This window comes from Lacerta agilis, chromosome 12 (assembly GCF_009819535.1).
Source record: "Lacerta agilis isolate rLacAgi1 chromosome 12, rLacAgi1.pri, whole genome shotgun sequence".
In the NCBI taxonomy this organism is placed as follows: domain Eukaryota; kingdom Metazoa; phylum Chordata; class Lepidosauria; order Squamata; family Lacertidae; genus Lacerta; species Lacerta agilis.
In genome coordinates this window covers 52,481,199-52,500,847 of record NC_046323.1, presented here as the reverse complement: position 1 = coordinate 52,500,847, position 19,649 = coordinate 52,481,199, and the positions used below count along the sequence as shown (strand labels likewise).

Genomic DNA, 19,649 nt, shown 5'->3' with positions numbered 1-19,649 from the left:
AAGACCCTGATGTTAGGAAAGATGGAGGGCACAAGGAGAAGGGGACGGCAGAGGATGAGATGGTTGGACAGTGTTCTCGAAGCTACTAACATGAGTTAGGCCAAACTACGAGAGGCAGTGAAGGATAGGCGTGCCTGGCGTGCTCTGGTCCATGGGGTCACGAAGAGTCGGACACGACTGAACGACCGAACAACAACAACAAGTTTGTTCTTGGTATGAGCTTTTGTGCGCATGCACACTTCTTCAGATACCATCTGAATCTGAAGAAGGGTGCATGCACACGAAAGCTCATACCAAGAACAAACTTACGAAGGAGGTAAAAGGCAAAGGTAAAGGGGACCATTTGGTCCCGTCGGGAACGACTCTGGGGTTGCGGCACTCATTTCGCTTTATTGGCCGAGGAAGCCGGCGTTTGTCCACACATAGCTTCCGGGCCATGTGGCCAGCATGACTAAGCCGCTTCTGGCAAACCAGAGCAGCACATGGAAACGGCGTTTACCTTCACGCCGGAGCGGTACCTATTTATCTACTTGCACTGTGACGTGCTTTTGAACTGCTAGGTGGGCAGGAGCTGAGACCGAGCAATGGCAGCTCCACCCCGTCATTGCGGGGATTCGAACCGGCGACCTTCTGATCGGCAAGCCCTAGGCTCAGTGGTTTAGAGACCACAGTGCCACCCACGTCCCTCCACAAAGGAGGTAGAGAAACCAAATAATCTGCCAATAGACACGCAGAGAGACAGAGAGAGAGAGAGAGAGAGAGACAGAGTTGACTGTGATGCATCTAGCTCAGACTCGCAGCTTCATTTTGCTCACCTACACTAATTGGCAGCAACTTTCCCGCGATTTCCGGCAGCAGGTATTCCCATCGCTTCCTGAAAACGCCAGCCAGCGTCTGAGTCCTTCTGCGTGAAAAGCAGACGCTCCACCTCCGAGCTACTATACGTGCCTCCAATGAAGGGCTTCTTCGCCCAGCATACCTTGTGGAACTCCCCGCCACAAGATGCGGCGATGGCCGCTGACTTCGACAAGCTTAAAAGTTGGGATGAGACAAACCCCTGTGGCTTTAAAAGGATACTAGACAAATTCAACCGAGAGCAGGCACAGCAAAACAGACCGGTAAACGAACCCCGCATCTTAATCTTCGTTCATGTAAAAAGTCCATTTGTTAATTTATGACCCAGAGCAGAAAACGAAAGGAAAAGACCAGCACGACCCAATTCTTCATCTCTATTTAAACCATTTTTTTTACCTATTCTGCCTTTGCTCTTATCTTCTGATCTGTGCAAGCCTTTAAAAAGGAAAAAAAAAGTACCTATGGAGGGAATCCGGAGGCACAACCACCCTGAGTATATTTTTAAATATATATGTATTATTGCAGATGCTTATTTCAAGCAAATCAGATCTTGTTTATTTTCCTCAATTGGCTTTATTAGTATGCTGCAAGCTACACTGGCTTCCTTTTTAACACAACAACAACAACAGAAAGAGGAATTCCCCTCCGCCCGGCAGTTTTTCTTTTTTTCTTTTTGCAGAATGAAAACAAAGATCTTGTTGTAGGGGACACAATTTGCCTAACGGAGGGACAGTAGCCAAAAAAAAAGTGTGGAGGGGGGAGGTAGAGAAAAGGGGAAGAAATATCTGGGAAACTGTTCCGTTGGTTTGGCCCTGAAACGAGCATTTGCAGAGAAGGCAGAGAAATGTTTTTGTGCAGCGATCCGAGCCCCGATCTCTCAAGTAACCTCAGACAAGCGGCCCACAGCCCAGCCGGACAGCCCCCTAGCCTGAAGTGGCAACTCTTGAACTCGCAACAGCAGCTGCCCTGACCTCCCTGGGCTGGGCTTTGCCCAGCTGCTCTGCTCCCGGGTCTGATATTCGGAGAGGGAAGTGATTTTGGAGAGGCCAAAACAGCCAATGTGACAGAGAGGAGGGAAGCCCTGTCATACCCTTTTTGCCTTGGGACAGTGTGCTGTAGTGGCTAGAGCAGCCTTTCTCAAACTCAGCCCCCCCCCAAACTGTTTTGGGACTACAATTCCCATCATCCCTGACCGCTGGTCCTGCTAGCTAGGGACGATGGGAGCCGTAGTCCAACGACATCTGGGGTCCCGAGGTTGCGTTAAGAGTGTCGGACTAGGACCTTGGAGAGGCCATTCTTTGAATCCCCCGCTCTCTGCCACGAAACTCACTGGGTGGGTGGCCTTGAGCCAGTGGCTACCCCCCAGACCAGCCTACCTTACAGGACTGTTGTGCTGCGAAAACAGGGAGGAAGAGAAACCTTAGGCGTAGCCTCTGATTCTTTGAAGGAAAGGTGGGACCCAAGCGTAATAAATAATGTCTGCGAATTCTGCATTGCAAGCAGGGTTGGTCTAGATGAGCCTTGGGGCTCCCTCCTAACTCTAGAATTCTACGATTCCAATGGCTATCCAGACTCAAGAGAGCAGGTGCATTTTTTGAAATGGGCCAGGATCCCTGACACTTTTTTTGAGTGTTTGAAAACGCTCGGCACACGTCGTTTCGTTTGCGTCTCCGCAACTTCCCCGGAAGGCAGATCGGCGCTATTCTCCACAACGCAGCGTGGAAGGCGGAGAGGGGGTGAACCTGCGACCTCCAGAAGGAAATACGTGCCCCCTTACAAGTGAGCTGCCCTCGATCTGTGAGCTTGCAGCTGGAAATTTCCCAGCTCATTGCTCCACTAGTCCAACGAGGGTTTGGCAAATCCAGCCTTAATTCAGGTCATTGTTGCCCGAGGAGGTTGGAAAACAGAAAGGATCTCTTTCAGCAAACGAGGCTAAAAATAAAAGTCCGCGCTGCTTTTTTGCCTCGTTGTTTATTTATTCCCCCCCTCCCCATCTAATTTCCACAACAGCCCTGTGGGGTAGGTTCGGCTGAGAGGCGCCCAAGGCCACATCTCGTGAGCTCCACGGGCCGAGTGAGGATTCGAACTCGGGTCTTCCAAGTCCGACGCTCTAACCACTACACTGCCTCCACTGGGCATTCCACAAGTATTTAACCCGAAATAGTTGAAGGGGGGGGGATAAATTAAGGCACACTTAAATGCGATTTAGAATCATAGAATCCTAGAGTTGGAAGAGACCCCAAGGGCCATCCAGCCCAACCCCCTGCCAAGCAGGAAACACCATCAAAGCATTCCTGACAGATGGCTGTCAAGCCTCCGCTTCAAGACCTCCAAAGGAGGAGACTCCACCACACTCCTTGGCAGCAAATTCCACTGCCGAACAGCTCTCACTGTCAGGAAGTGCTTCCTAATGTTTAGGTGGAATCTTCTTTCTTGTAGTTTGAATCCATTGCTCCGTGTCCGCTTCTCTGGAGCAGCAGAAAACAACCTTTCTCCCTCCTCCATATGACATCCTTTTATATATTTGAACATGGCTATCAGATCACCCCTTAACCTTGTCTTCTCCAGGCTAAACATACCCAGCTCCCTAAGCCGTTCCTCATAAGGCATCGTTTCCAGGCCTTTGACCATTTTGGTTGCCCTCTTCTGGACACGTTCCAGCTTGTCAGTATCCTTCTTGAACTGGGGTGCCCAGAACTGGACACAGTATTCCAGGTGAGGTCTGACCAGAGCGGAATACAGTGGTACTATTACTTCCCTTGATCTAGATGCTATACTCCTATTGATGCAGCCCAGAAGTGCATTGGCTTTTTTAGCTGCTGCATCACACTGTTGACTCACGTCAAGTTTATGGTCTACCAAGACTCCTAGATCCTTTTCACATGTACTGCTCTCAAGCCAGGTGTCACCCATCCTGTATTTGTGCCTTTCATTTTTTTTGCCCAAGTGTAGTACTTTACATTTAAGCGTTCTGCTATGTAGAGGTGTCGCCTGGAATACTGTATTTGCAAACATTTAAAAGACAACAGCATGTCCTTCCCTTCCCTTGCTTAGAATCATAGAATCTGAGTTTGAAGGGACACCGAGGGTCATCTAGTCCAACCCCTGCAATGCAGGAATCTTTTGCCCAACGCAGGGTTTCGAACCCACAACCCTGAGATTAGGAGTCTCAGACTCCATCGGCGGTACTGAAAACTGTCGAGGAATAAATTTCAGCAACCCAAGTAACTGCCTGCAATCTCCCGATTCACGTACTTGGAGGAAACAATCACCTGCGAAAACATTAATTACAATTTTGAAACTGTCAAGCTTCCTAATTACTGGGTTGCATTCAGTGCAAGTAATAATGCAAAGGAATATAGCAATACTGAGCAATGTGGATAATGTATTCATTTCTTAGATCCCTGCATTGTAAGTTAATTTATATATTTAATTTCTCTCTCAACGTTTCTGATTTGTTCCTTTTCTTGCTTGGAATATGAAATGTCGGGGTTTTATTTTTTATTTTATTTTCTCTATTTGTTGTTTCTTTATGTGTAATTGTGCAATTTTTAAGATGAATAAAGTTATATATATATTTAAAAACTCATTTATTTTGTAAATGGACACGGAAAACTTGGGCCCATCCATTTCCAAGAGGTCTACCCTAAGTAAAACTTGGTTTGATACCATTCCCTGTGTGGTACCCAGTGAAAAAGTTCCATTCGCGCAAGAAAACTCCCCTCCCTCTCCTCTCCACGTGCACCCCTAAATCTATTCTAGGGCTCTTCAGAGCAGATTTTGGAAGGGGTGTAAGCTAGGTGGGGGAGAAAGTTAAATGAGTTGATGGTTCAAAACATCTCAGAGCACCAGGTTGGTGAAACCTGCAGTAATTTATCAACCCCTGCAGGGAAAGGTCGGAGTGTTTCACATTCCTGGTCCCGCCAGCCACTCCCTTTCCTAAGGCACTCCATTCCATTGCCCTCTCTCCAGTTTCCCAGCACTGCCGATTCCCCCTCTTCATTCCACGGTCACCGAGAACGTACAGGCTGCATACACACCATTTATTAAAAGCACACAGCTTCTTGTAAACAATGCTGAGAAATGTAGTTTGTCAAGGGTGCCGGGAGTTGTAGCACTGTGGGGGTTAAACTACAGATCCCGGCGTTTTCCGAGGGAAGCCACGTGTGAACATATAGCGAATGTGACAGCTATGCAAACGCCGTACATTTAAAACACAAGGCTTCCCCCCCCCCCAAAAAAAAGAACCCTGGGAACTATAGTTTGGTAAGGGTGCTAGGTTCAGCATGGGAGAAACTACACAGCCTCTAGGATCTTTAGGGTGCTTTAAAGGAGCGTTAAATATGTTGACTGCTCGTTAGGCTTGCTTGAGAAGAATCGTCAAGAGCAGGATATGCTTTTTCAATTAAATAATAATTTCTTAATTTTGCGACCTGCACACATCGACGTGCAGGGACCCCTCCCTGCCCGTCGGGAAGAGAGATGCTTTGCAGGCGGACACACAAAAAAGCAGGATTTCCGAGGCACGCCATGCCTTTGCTCCGTGCCGCCTCCCATGCAAACTTCTCCAGGCTATTGTGTCCTTAATTTATTTATTTAAGAGCAGAAACAAAAAAGAAAAAAAAACCCAGCCGAAGGATCCGGACAACACACACACACACACACACGTGTGTCTCTGGAGTGAGCACGCTGCACATGCAAACATTCATGTGGGGGGGGCATTCTTTTTTAAATGGAGAAAGGAAAAAGCAGAACAGGAACAAAAGGCAGTTCCAAAAAACACAGCCAAAAACCACACACACACAGCAAAGAAAGGGACCCAGGAAGTAAACGAGCTATTCGCCTCTCCGAGGTCACACGCCACAATTCCCTAACTGCGTGCTTCAGGTTTGGTGGGGGGGGGGGTAAATTGGGAAGGAGGGAGATGGGGGGAGAAACTCGCGAAGGAACAACCCCTGCCTCCTCTCGCAAAAACGAACAATGGTTTTGCACAGCTTCAAGAGTGAATCTCCGAGATTCCGTCCCCAAGGAAGGGTGTGTGTGTTTGTGTGTGTGACCTGACGGCCATCCAATCCAACACCCCCCCCCCAAGCATCCCACACTTGCTCCGAGGTTCCCCAAGTCCACCACACACACAGGTGACAATAGAAAGCGCGCACCTTTCCCGCTTGCCGACTGGAACCTGCAGGCGGTTGCGAAAATTTGCAATTCTATTTTGCATCAGACGGCGAAGGGGGGGGGGGGGGGGGAGGTAAATGAGAGCCCAGCGCGTGGTGTTCTCTCCCCCCCCCCCCAACAAATGCTTCTCTTTGGGAATTTATTATGGCAGCTACAAATGCCCACCCCACCCCAAAATAGGAACCCACCGCCCAAGAAGGGGGAAGCAAAGGGATTACATTTTTTTTGGTGCTTTGAAGACATTGCACCGGGAGTATTAGCCAGGAGGAATAGAAAGTGCAGGAATTTCAGGTAATTGTGGAAGAGTTGGGGGAGTACCCCATGAAACGCATGGAGATGGATGTGATTTATTTTTTTATTTTTTTTTTGCAAACTAAAGGTACACCCAGATAGTGTTTTTCCATTGGAAAAACCAATGCCCCCTTCCAGGCATGGAGATGCCCTAGGAAAATGAAAGAAACTGGGGGGGGGGGGGAGGAATTAACAGGTGCAAAGGGGGATGGGATGGGGTCCAAAGTCACCCACCCCAGGGAGTTTTTTTTGGGGGGGCATCAGCAGGAGGTCAGAAAATGGACACTGTCCCCTCCAATAAACCCAAGGAAGAAAGTCCTAGGTTTGTACCTTCTCAGAGTAGGCCTACTGAGTTTAAAGGGACATGATGACTTAACTTCGTAGGGCTTAAGAGGAGTCGTGGATCCTGAACTGCAACACCAGATGGAGAAAGCGTACTTTCCAAGGTGCATATAATACTTTTTTGGGGGAGGGGGGAGGCTTACAGAGGCAAAGAAAGGGGTGACAGGTGGAACAAGGTAAGAAACATTATGGACTGCAGGTAACCCAAGTAGAGTGCAGGAGACTTTGAGTGGGGCTTGAAGTGGTACAGGAGGTGCCGGGTTCAAATTCTGAGCATCTCCAAGCCAGAGGATTGGTGGTGGTGGTTGTTGTTTTTTTTTTTAACCGCAGGTGACAGGTGTTGTGGTCTGACTTCAGCGTTTTGAAAGGAAGGGCGGAGAAAGAGAAAGATGTTCGCTCCAAGGAGGACACGGTGTTGGGAGCTTGCCAAGAAAAAAGTAGAAATTGGAGCTGATTTATGGGGTGCCGCAGGTGCCCCCCAAAAAGGTGCAACGGAGAAGCAGAGGTCGGTGGGGAGCAAACTGATGGAGTGTTGGGGGGGACGGAAGATTCCCTTCCCCGCAAAACCGCTGGAAACGCTAACAAAAGGAAAGAGCAGGTAAATCGAGGGTGGAAGGTGCCCCGGCCCAGGTAACTTCCACCCTCGATTTACCTGGACTCTCCTTTTGAGCGGACAGGTGGGAGGCAGCAAACAACTTAAGAGCAAGCAGGTGACCTCTCCCTTCCTCCCCTCCCCCCCGGGTATTTTCCAAAAGAAAAAGGCAACCGGTACCCACAAGAAATTGGAAGGAGAAAATAGGGGTGCAACACACGCACCCCAAATAAACGCAAAACAAGGAACAAAAGAATTAAATCCGGAGGAGAAGCAGGGGGAACAACAGAAGAGGAGAGGAATAAGCAACAGATGTGGGGGTCAGGTACCCCCAAAACCAGAGATCCTTTTTATTCCCGAGGAGTCGGCGCAGGCGTTTCCAAAGGCGAAGGAAACAGACCCCCTCAAAAAAGGGGGGGCGCAGCCTCACCACCCAAAATAGGGGCGCAGCCAGTCTGGAAACAAGCGTGCAAAGGAGAAGCGCCTACCTTGGCGAAATAGAGCATCCAGAGCTCGTAGAGGCGCTCCTTGGAAGCCATGGCGCGGGGCGGCTGCGCCTCCGTCCCTCCGTCCCCGGCTCACGCGGCGGCCAGATCCATGGCGCGGCAGCAGCGCCTTTTCCCCGGGCGAGCCTGGGCGGGCGCAAGGGCAACTTTACGCGCGGCGCTGCCTTTCACTCCAAGCGGCGCGCAAAGCTCCCCCGGGCGCCGCGCTCCGCTCCCTCCGCCATGCTGGTGGCGACGGCCGCTGCCAGCCCTCGGGCTCCGGCTCCGGCTCCGGCTCCTCCTCCTCTCCCAGCACCTGATTCGCGGCCCGGCCCCGGCCCCGAGGGAGGAGAGACGCCGCCGCCTAGCCAACAACGCCGCCGCCGCCGCCGCCGCCGCCGCTGCTCCTCCAGGTGTGCGCCACGGCGCGCAGCCTCGCCGGGGGGCGCCCGGGCTCCTCGCTTTTGGGGTGGGGTGGGCCCCGATTCGGCGAGGCGCTTTACTTCAGAGTAGTCCCGTGGCCGCCAGCTGCGGAAGCGGGGAAATGCCCCGTTCTGGGCCTGATCCTGAGCTTCACGCAGGGAGAACTGCCCCGCTTACTCGCGAGGAGTCTCCGCGGCCTGCGGCGTTGCTTGCAGTTAGGGAGCGGAGCGGCTGAAATGCCGCCTTCCCCGCCGGGTCTTCTTTTACGGCGAGTTCAGAGGAGGGGCTTACTCCCGAGTAGGTTCAAGCGTTGTTACTCCCCCCCCCCCTTCCAGTCGCTCAAGGCTATGCCTTCTGCCGGACAGGTCTTACTCGGGAGTAAGGCCCGCTGAGCTCCATGGAACTTACTCCCGGGTAAGTGTGTCTAGGCTTTTTTTATTATTGGTTTTTATTTATTGGATTGAATTTCTACACAGCCCTTCATCCGAGGGTCACAAGGCGGTTTACAACAGAAAAACACAAGAAACACGTAACTTTCTTGCGGGAGGGGTTTCTCACGTTAGTGGCGATGCAGGTCTAGACTTGGAAACAAAACCTCTACTGGCACAATGCTGGAGTTTAATGGGACGCCTCCCTCCCGCTAAGCAAGTGTGCAAGTTGCGACCCCTCTTCGCACGCTGACTCGGGGCCGGATCCTTCCTTAAACAGGAGTAAACGCGTTGCAGGGCTGCAGTGATAACAAGACTTTCCGGGAATCTTTAGCTGTGGCTCCTGCATTTCAGGGGGTTGGACTAGATGACCCCTGGAGGTCCTTCCAACTCAGAGATTCTATGATGCTCTCTAGGGGTGCAGTACAGTTGGAAAATACTGTAGCCCAATTGCAGCAGCCAAGAAACTCCTAAGTGTGTATGTAGTCAGGCTCAGTCCAGTGTGCCCTTGTAATACTGGGAATGTACAAAAATGCCAGCTATTAACTTTTCCCTTCTTTTTTTAAAGTAATTTTTATTAGTTTTACATTTAACAATATGCAATCATATCATTGTTATCCACTTTACCTCTCTGGCTCTTTAGAGCCCTTCGACTTTCCTCCCTCCCACCTCATGGCTTTCAAAATCAACCTTTATATCATTGCACTTTATCCGTTTTCCAATTCTAGATTCACTCCTTACAAAAAGACATTAAAATTTAGGTTAAAATAAAAAGGGAGAGGGCTTCTCATTACAAGTCTTCAGACAACCCTGCTAGTGATGTTAATTCCTTACAGTAATCTTTCAAATATTGTATAAATTTACACCAGTAATATTTGGAATACTTTCTCACACTGGTTTCAGATTTTTACCGCCAGCTTCACCAGTTCCACAAAGTCCATCATTTTCATCTGCCACCCTTCTTTCGTTGGTACTTCTTGTTCCCATTTTGGGACTACCAAACCTATTGAGTATATTTAGGATTGTGGTGTGTGATGTTTGGGTTAACTTAAGGATATATACCATGGGTAGGCAAACTAATGCCCAGGGGCCGAATCCAGCCCAATTGCCTTCTAAATCTGCCCTGCGGACGGACCGGGAATCAGCATGTTTTCATATGAGTAGAATGTGTCCTTTTATTTCAAATGCATCTCTGGGTTATTTGTGGGCCATAGGAATTCGTTCATTCCTCCCCCCCAAAAAAATATAGTCCGGCCCCCCACAAGGTCTGAGGGACGGTGGACCGGCCCCTTGCTGAAAAAGTTTGCTGACCCCTGTCTTATACTATGGGTAGGCAAACTAAGGCCTGGGGGCCGGATGCGGCCCAATCACCTTCTAAATCCGGCCCGCAGACGGTCCAGGAATCAGCATGTTTTTACATGAGTAGAATGTGTCCTTTTATTTAAAACACATCTCTGGGTTATTTGTGGGGCATAGGAATTCATTTATTAATATTAATTTCAAAATACAGTCTGGCCCCCCACAAGGTCTGTGGGATGGTGGACCGGCCCCCTGCTGAAAAAGTTTGCTGACCCCTGCAAGTCTAAACCTCTGAAAACCCTAGAAAAATCCTCTTAAAAACAAGCAGCGCTTACCAGGCTGGTGGGAATGGTGGGAAGTCCACCAAACGGCCACCATTTCTCCCTCCAAGCTTCTACGTTCAAATGCGCACACTCCATAGGCCTCAACAGTTGGCGCAAGGGCTCATGCGCCTGCGCTTGCAAAGGCTTGTGGGATTGCTAGACACTTTTCACGCTGTTTTGCCATTTCTGCGCGCTCTCTTCGGGCCGTTTTTGCCCTCTTTTTCTGATATAATTTTTTTATTTTTTTATATTAAACTACAATTGATACCACATTCAAACAAAAATTTCTTACATTCATCTTTGGCTAACAAGCCATGACTTCCCTCAACCCCTTCACATGGCTTTCTAATTTATATCTTAACATTATACTTCTTAAATCAACCATTGCTTACCACTATCAAACAAAAAAGAGATTTTTTACTTCTATCCTACTTACAATGATAACTCTACAAATTAGCTACAAAGCTTCTTGAAATCCTATTAGCGTATTCAATTGTAAATTGTCTTTTAAATAGTTCGTAAACTTTAACCAGTCTTTGATGAACTTCTGGTCCCGCTGCTCCCGGATTCTTCCTGTCAATTTGTCCATTTCTGCGTATTCAGTCAGTTTCACTGTCCATTCTACTACCGTCGGTAATTCCTCTTGTTTCCATTTTTGTGCTAGAAGGATTCTAGCTGCAGCCACAGCGTATTGGAAAAGTCTAGTATCCTTCTTTTCAATGTCTGTACCTACCATACCTAGTAAAAATGCTTCAGGTTTCTTAACAAAACTATATTTCAACATTTTTCTTAATTCAAGATATATCTTATCCCAATACATTCTCACCTTTTTACATTCCCACCAAACATGATAAAAGGTACCAACATTTTCTTTGCATTTCCAACACTTATTATCTGTCTTATACATCTTTGCTAGTTTAACTGGGGTAATATGCCATCTATATAGATGGTTTTTGCCCTCTTTTTGCCGCTTCCAGGTTCGCGGGAATGCGTGTGATTGTGTACGTATTGAAGGCACACGAAATGGCTTGTTGCCCATGTTACACAGACGGGTCCAGTTGAGTGTGTGGTTTGGTGCTGGAATGACAGCCAGGGTCAGGAGAAAAAGTCAAAACAAAATAAAAATAAAAAATTCCTTCCAGTAGCACCTTAGAGACCAACTAAGTTTGTTCTTGGTATGAGCTTTCGTGTGCATGCACACTTCTTCAGATAGCTTCAGAAAGCTCATACCAAGAACAAACTTAGTTGGTCTCTAAGGTGCTACTGGAAGGGATTTTTAAATTTTATTTTGTTTTGACTATGGCAGACCAACACGGCTACCTACCTGTAAGAGAAATAGTGTTAAAGGATAAAGGAAAAGGTACCCCTGACCATTAGGCCCAGTCGTGGACGACTCTGGGGTTGCGGCGCTCGTCTCGCTCTATATGCTGAGGGAGCCGGTGTTTGTCCGCAGACAGTTTTTCTGGGTCATGTGGCCAGCATGACTAAGCCGCTTCTGGCGAAAGCAGAGCAGCGCACGGAAACGCCATTTACCTTCCTGCTGGAGTGGTACCTATTTATCTACTTGCGCTTTGACGTGCTTTCGAACTGCTAAGTGGGCAGGAGCTGGGACCGAGCAATGGGAGCTCACCCCGTTGTGGGGATTCGAACCGCCGACCTACTGATCGGCAACCCCTAGGCCCTGTGTTTAGACCACAGCACCACCCGCGTCCCATAAATCCTTATATAGACCGAGCAAAGGGAGCTCACCCCGTCACGAGGATTCGAACCGCTGACCTACTGATCGGCAAGCCCTAGGCTCAGTGGTTTAGACCACAGCGCCACCTGCATCCCAGGGTTAAGAGAAATGGTGTTAGGCTGGCCGAACGCAAAGAGGCAGGGCACCTTTAAGATTTCGGGAGGTGGACTGTCCACAGGTGCTCCTGGTCTCCAGGAGGAAGGGCGGGATATGAATGGAAGAAAGTAATAATATTATAATTAAGGTAAATAAGTTCCACCTGCAAAGATCCCCTCTTCTGCACAGCTGTTAAAAGGTGCGAGAGGTTTTGCTCTACAGTCAGAGGCAGCAATGCTTTGAATGCTCCTTGATGGAAATTGCAGGAGAGGAGATCTTGCAGGCTGGGCTAGATGGGCTTTTTGCTTGATCTTACACTTGAGTCTTCCTTTGCATCTGAGCCCCCCCCCCCCCGTTATTACTAATAATAACAATAATAATAACAACAACAATAGTAATAATAATAATAATAGAATTTATATACCACCCTATACCCGGGGGTCTCAGGGTGGTTTGCAGAATCAATATATAAAATCAAAAACTACATAATAAAAATGAAAACAACAGCCCAATAGCCCTCCCCCTCTGCCTGGTTCCCTGTAACCTCACTTCTCGCAGGGAGGGAGCCGCCAGAAGGCCCTCGGAGCTGGACCTCAGTGTCCCCATAATATCCCTGCAAGGTAGGAGAGGTCGGGACTGGCCCAAGGCCACCCAGTGAGATTTATGGCCAATTGGGGATTTGAACCCTGGTCTCCCAGATCCTGGTTCGACTCTCCAACCACTACATCACAATATTTATTTGTAACCAGATGGGTGGGGTACAAATAAAAAATTATTATTATTATTATTATTATTATTATTATTATTATTATTATTATTATTTATCTCTCCTTAAAACAGCTTCTGGAAAAGGTATGTCTTAGCCAGTCAGCCAAAGAGACAGGGACTGTACAAAGTGGTGGTAGACTCATAATCTGGTGAACCGGGTTCGCGTCTCCGCTCCTCCACATGCAGCTGCTGGGTGACCTTGGGCTAGTCACACTTCTCTGAAGTCTCTCAGCCCCACTCACCTCACAGAGTGTTTGTTGTGGGGGAGGAAGGGAAAGGAGAATGTGAGCCGCTATGAGACTCCTTCGGGTAATCGAATGCAAACTACTTCTTCTTCTTCTTCTTCTTCTTCTTCTTCTTCTTCCACATATATGGAGCCACCACTGCAAAGGCCCTGCCCTGGGCATCCCCAACATTCAATTCATCCCACATAGGGACCGCTTAGAACAGGCATTCCCAAATTCGGCACTCCAGATGTTTGGGGACTACAACTCCCATCATCCCTAGCTAACAGGACCTTTGGTCAGGGATGATGGGAATTGTAGCCCCAAAATATCTGGAGGGCCGAATTTGGGGATGCCTGACTTAGAGGGCCTCCCCTTCCAACCAGTTACTGGAAACCACAGGAGAGGAGAGGTTTGTAACAGGCTTCCTCAACCTCGGCCCTCCAGGTGTTTTGAGACTACAATTCCCATCATCCCTGACCACTGGTCCTGCTAGCTAGGGATCATGGGAGTTGTAGGCCAAAAGGCCAAGGTGTATAATGAAGGTGCCAGGCGAGGAGAGGGCTCTCGTGCTCGGATCCGGATCTGGTTGGCTGCAGTGGGGACAGGATGCTGGAGTAGGTGGGCCATTGGCCTGATCCTGCAGGCTCCCCTTATGTTCTTACGGCTTGAAAGCAGGAGGAATGCCTGCAGTTATGAAAGTTCAAGAAGACTCGATGAACCTTTGTGGCTCTTATTATTCTGCTCTTGCGTAAATCTCCAAACTGCAGGAAGAGACTTAGCAGAACCAGGGGCGTAGCAAGGGGGGGCAGGGGAGGCGGTCCGCCCCGAGTTCCAGGGGAGGGGGGGTGACACTTTGGCCGCCATTCCCCCGCCCCGCCAGGCAGGCGGGCCCCGAACGGGGGCATGTTGCCTTTTCCCCCTTCCAGGTGCTATTTTTTGGCGGGGGGGGGGGGTGGGCCAGCGAGGAGGGGGCGCCACGCTTGTCACTGGCATGACACCCTCTCCTCGCTGGTCCCACCCCCCACCGAAAAAACTGCTGGGGGGGGAATTCAAGCGCCTGCTCTGCTTCTCTTTTTCCCCTTTCCGTCGCTTTTTTTTCGGCGGGGGGGGGCGGGCCAGGGTTTTTTTTCGGCGGGGGGTGGGCCAGCGAGGAGGGGGTGTCATGCCAGTGACAAGAGTGACGCCCCCTCCTCGCTGGCCCACCCACCCCCGCCAAAAAAAGCTGCGGAAAGGTGAAAATTCCCCCTTTCAGCGGCATCCACGTGTGTCGTGACGTCACGGCGGCGTCACGGCGCACGCGTCGTGCCCCTCCCCCAGGGGGGTGCCTCTGCGCCGCCGCCCCCAGCAGCACAGAAGCTTGCTACGCCCCTGAACAGAACACATGATGCGCAGCGCACTGCTTCTCTGTAGCCCATGTGGGAGTTAACATTACTACCCCTTCCGCTTAAGAGCATGCAGTTGCGAAATTCTACCAATGACTCTGCATAATATCACTAGATGTCTATCATATTGTTTCAAATTGTGGTTGTATACATATGAATTTGGAATATTCTGGGATATAATTTTGTCTTCTTTTTTTTCCATGAACCTTTATGAAGCTTTCTTTGGCGTTTGTTTCATGTTTGTTTTCTGTCTGTACTTATATCATTCTTTATATATGTTTTGAAAGACAAAGGACAACAAGTTATGCCGAGTGATATAATAATGTTTATTTTTGTAACACAAGAGTATGCTTTGTATTTTGTAACATACAGTGTTTCTTTTTGAACATTAACTTTATGTATTGCCAGTTAATAATCTTGAATGAGTTCCTTTTTGATTAGCTGTTTATTTTGTAACATAATAAAATCTTCAATAATATATTTATTTATTTTTTAAAGATGTCTATCATATTGTGCGGAGTTTAGGCTGTCTCAATTAGTGTGAATGGCTTTTTGGGGCTCGTGGTTTTTCCTGGCAAACTTGAGGGGCGATCAGAGATGTAACCAAAGGAGCTTGATAGTCCCTCATGGTCCGGGCTCTCTCCAGCCTTTGGAATGCAATTTCTTTGCCAAATTATTTTTATTAAATTTTCCAGTTATAATAATCACATCAAATCTTCCAATTTTACATATAAATATAATCCAAATAAATTCAAATAAACTGACGAATTATTAATTTTTATATGATTTCCCGTGCTTCAGACTATCAGGAGTCTTAATCAACGTCAAATTTCCGTTGCCTTGCATAGTCACCTTTGGAATGCAATGCCGATCAGTTTGCAAAGGTGACCCCCTCCAGCTAGCAGGAGACGCAGAGGTAACATCTGAAGCCATTCTTTGTAACGGGAACCTATTTTCGTAATGGAAACCAAGGAGCAGAATGTGGAGTTTTAGCCGAAGCCAGCTAGCTGCTCCCCGAGAAACTGACACTGTGCTGCTTTTCTTAATTTTTTTATCAGTATTGTGGCTTGTTTCATTTAATTGCTGCACAAAATGTCTCTGGGAGGCTTAACGTTATAAAAGCAGATGCGATGCAAAAAATTTAAAATGCAGCCCCAAGAAAAGAAGGATATTAAGTGACTAAAAGTGCCCATCCAGCAATCGCATATGAGAGTCAAATCCTAGCCCACCCTGCAATACAGGCTAGGCTAGGGTACTTTCATGTGATATGACCTCAGTTAAGAGCCAAATGCCTGGGTTAATAGGAAGCCCAGGAAGCTGATAATGATGGAGCCAGGTGCATCTCTCTAGGGAGAGCATTTCACATCTGGGGAGCCACCACTGGAAAGACCCATTCCTGTGTTGCCCCCCTCCATACCTCCATCGGAGGGGGAACACAAAGAAAAGCCTCGGATGATGAATGCGAAGTCTGGGCAGGTTATTATTATTATTATTATTATTATTATTATTATTATTATTATATTTATACCATCTGGCTGGGTCTCCCCAGCCACTCTGAGTGGCTCCCAATTGAATGTTATAATAATAATAATAATAATAATAATAATAATAATAATAATAATAATAATAATTATTATTATTATTATTATTATTATTATTATTATTATTATTTATTTGTACCCTGCCCATCTGGCTGGGTCTCCCCAGCCACTCTGGGCGGCTTCCACCAAACATTAAAATACATTTAAAATATCACAGTTTAAAAACTTCCCTAAACAGCCTTCAGCTGTCTTTTAAAAATAGGATAAGCTGCTTATTTCCTTGACATCTGATGGGAGGGTGTTCCACAGGGCGGGTGCCACAACCGAGAAGGCCCTCTGTCTGGTTCCCTGTAACCTCACTTCTCGCAATGAGGGAACCGCCAGAAGGACCTCGTTGGTGGATCTCAGTGTCCGGGCTGAATGATGGAGGTGGAGACTTTCCTTCAGGTACACAGGACCGAGGTCGTTTAAGGCTTTCAAGGTCAGCACCAACACTTTGAATTGTGCTCGGAAACGTACTGGGGGCCAATGCAGATCTCTCAGGACCGGTGTTATATGGTCTTGGCGGCCGCTCCCAGACACCAGTCTAGCTGCCGCATTCTGGATTAATTGCAGTTCCCGGGTCACCTTCAAAGGTAGCCCCACGTAGAGCGCATTGCAGTAGTCCAAGCGAGAGATCACCAGAGCATGCACCACTCTGGTGAGACAGTCTAGGGTCGCAGCCTGCGTACCAGATGGAGCTGGCAGACAGCCGCCCTGGACACAGAATTAACCTGCGCCTCCATGGACAGCTGTGAGTCCAAAATGACTCCCAGGCCGTGCACCTGGTCCTTCAGAGGTACATTTGTCACACGGGCCAGATCATGGCATCACATGATTGACAGGTGAGTGGGCCAGTCTCGCCTTGTTTATCTTTTAAGTCTCTGAGATGGGAGACTTGCAAAAGGCTTGAAGAGCCCCTGGAGGCTCAGACAGGAGACCAGGAGCTGTCTTAAAGCCTTTGCAAAAGCCTCTTTGATGTGGCACCCAGCTGATTCAAAGAGCTCTTTTGCACAGGGCTTTAATCCCTACTCATCTGATGAGTGGGGGATTAAATCCTGCTGTCTCGGCTGTCTGATCTTGTTCCTGCTAGTAACAGGATGGTGCAGCCAAACTAGGATTAAGCCCTGTCTTCCTGCCTGTCAACTGATGGGTGGAACAAGTGGCCGTCACTTAGGGAAAACAGTCTTGGCCCACGCAGCAGAGGTTCCCCATCCATGGCCTAGATAGTGCTCTCCAGATGTTTGTGGACTACTTCATCCCCAGCCAGCATGGCCAACTGCCAGGAATGATGGGAACTGTGGCACAGGAACATTGGAAGAGCACCACACAAGCTGTACATGTCTAAAGTTTTAGGATAAATATTTCTGCCAGATTCCTTATCGAAATTCCCGGACCCTCTTTCTCCTCCACCCTCTCTTACATGTTGTTGTTGTTGAGTCGTTCAGTTGTGTCCGACTCTTCGGGACCCCATGGACCAGAGCACGCCAGGCACGCCTATCTTTCACTGCCTCCCGCAGTTTGGCCAAACTCATGCCAGTCGCTTCGAGAACACTGTCCAACCATCTCGTCCTCTGTCGTCCCCTTCTCCTTGTGCCCTCCATCTTTCCCAACATCAGGGTCTTTTCCAGGGAGTCTTCTCTTCTCATGAGGGGGCCAAAGTACTGGAGCCTCAGCTTCAGGATCTGTCCTTCCAGTGAGCACTCAGGGCTGATTTCTTTAAGGATTGATAAGTTTGATCTTCTTGCAGTCCATGGGACTCTCAAGAGTCTCCTCCAGCACCATAATTCAAAAGCCTCAATTTTTCGGTGATCAGCCTTCTTTATGGTCCAGCTCTCACTTCCATACATCACTACTGGGAAAACCATAGCTTTAACTATACGGACCTTTGTCGGCAAGGTGATGTCTCTGTTTTTTAAGATGCTGTCTAGGTTTGTCATTGCTTTCCTCCCAAGAAGCAGGCATCTTTTAATTTAATGACTGCTGTCGCCATCTGCAGTGATCATGGAGCCCAAGAAAGTAAAATCTCTCACTGCCTCCATTTCTTCCCCTTCTATTTACATACTAGTATTCAAATTCCCGGACCCTCCCTCATTCCCCTCCTCTGTTTCACACACAGGCAGGCACCATATTTGGGTGATCTGTGTCTGTAGATCAATGCTCTACATCATAACACAACAAAAGTCACTCGCAAGGGCAAGCATTGCATATTCATGTATCTCATCTCACAAAATCTCTCTGAAATAACCTCTGAAAGGCTGAGTGATTTATTCTAGGGGGAAGCATTAATCTCTTTCCTTCATCCTTTTTCTTTTTCTGACGGCTAACTCCTCTCGCTTTGCTTTGATGTCTGCTCCGTACACTGGCTTCTGAATTATTTAAAATGCAAACATCTGGATGAAATAAGCCCGAAACATCAGGGCTGCCTTTGCACGTTTGCGCTGGTAGGGCTGAAGTGGAAACGCAGAAGAGAGGCAAAATTGGGTGCATTGGAAATTGTTTCGGTTTTGAGTGCGGCCAAAGTCCCACGCTAAGCAAATGACAAGATTTATGGACTGTAAATAAAACAAAAAAACTGGGCAAAATATTGTGTCTCCTTTCAAAAACCATCAAATGAAGCTCACAAATCGAAATAATAATAAAAGTTTGCTTTCAATTCAGTAATTGTTAAAGATACCCTGATTTCTACCAAGAGAAAGGGAGGTTTTGTTTTCTATTGATTATTATTAGGTTTATTATTTGGTGATTTAGTCCCAAATAAGTTTGCATATATTTACCTGGGAGTCTGCCCCATTGAATTTTGTGGTACTTACTTCTGAGTAGACATGTCTATGTTTGCTATGATAGTGTGCTACATAAATTACCAGTGGCCAGCTGTTTTGATTCTCTCCGTAATAAACAATAATCAGTAATAATCAATAATCAAAAACATGAAATATACTGATTAGGCTTGCCAACTTCTATTTCCCTTCCAGTAAACTTTCTCTGTTGTAGAAAGTGATATAGAAATGCCTTCAACGCAAGCAGTAGGTCCACCTGCAATCCTATCCCCATTGTCAAATCCATCATAATCCTAGGCATGCTTACTTGGAAGTAAATCCTGTTCAGAATGCCCAAGATTGCATTCTGACATGACAACTGTTGGCAGGTTTTTTTTGTTTTTTTGACTGGAAATGAATTTCATAGATTTCTAGAATCCTAGAGTTGGGAGAGACCACAAGGGCCATCTAGTCCAACCCCCTGCCAAGCAGGAAACACCATCCAAGCATTCCTGACAGATGGCTGTCAAGCCTCCGCTTCAAGACCTCCAAAGAAGGAGACTCCACCACACTCCTTGGCAGCAAATTCCACTGTCCAACAGCTCTCACTGTCAGGAAGTTCTTCCTAATGTTTAGGTGGAATCTTCCTTCTTGTAGTTTGAATCCATTGCCCCGTGTCTGCTTCTCTGGAGCAGCAGAAAACAACCTTTGTCCCTCCTCTAGATGACATCCTTTGATATATTTGAACATGGCTATCATATCACCCCTTAACCTTCTCTTCTCCAGGCTAAACATACCCAGCTCCCTAAGCCGTTCCTCATAAGGCATCGTTTCCAGGCTTGGACCATTTTGGTTGCCCTCCTCTGGACACCTTCCAGCTTGT

The 19,649-nt window shown here is 47.8% G+C and overlaps 1 protein-coding gene across 1 annotated transcript in view; it reads right to left on the bottom strand.

The window, feature by feature from the left end:
• NBEAL2 (neurobeachin like 2) overlaps positions 1 to 7,858 on the bottom strand; it is a 203,476-nt gene extending 195,618 nt beyond the window's left edge. Inside the window, exon 1 of the mRNA XM_033165069.1 lies at positions 7,747 to 7,858. Within this exon, the coding sequence (XP_033020960.1) occupies positions 7,747 to 7,797 (51 nt within the window). The 5' untranslated portion in view covers positions 7,798 to 7,858. The remainder of the gene's footprint in view (positions 1 to 7,746) is intronic.
• Positions 7,859 to 19,649: the final 11,791 nt, after the last annotated feature.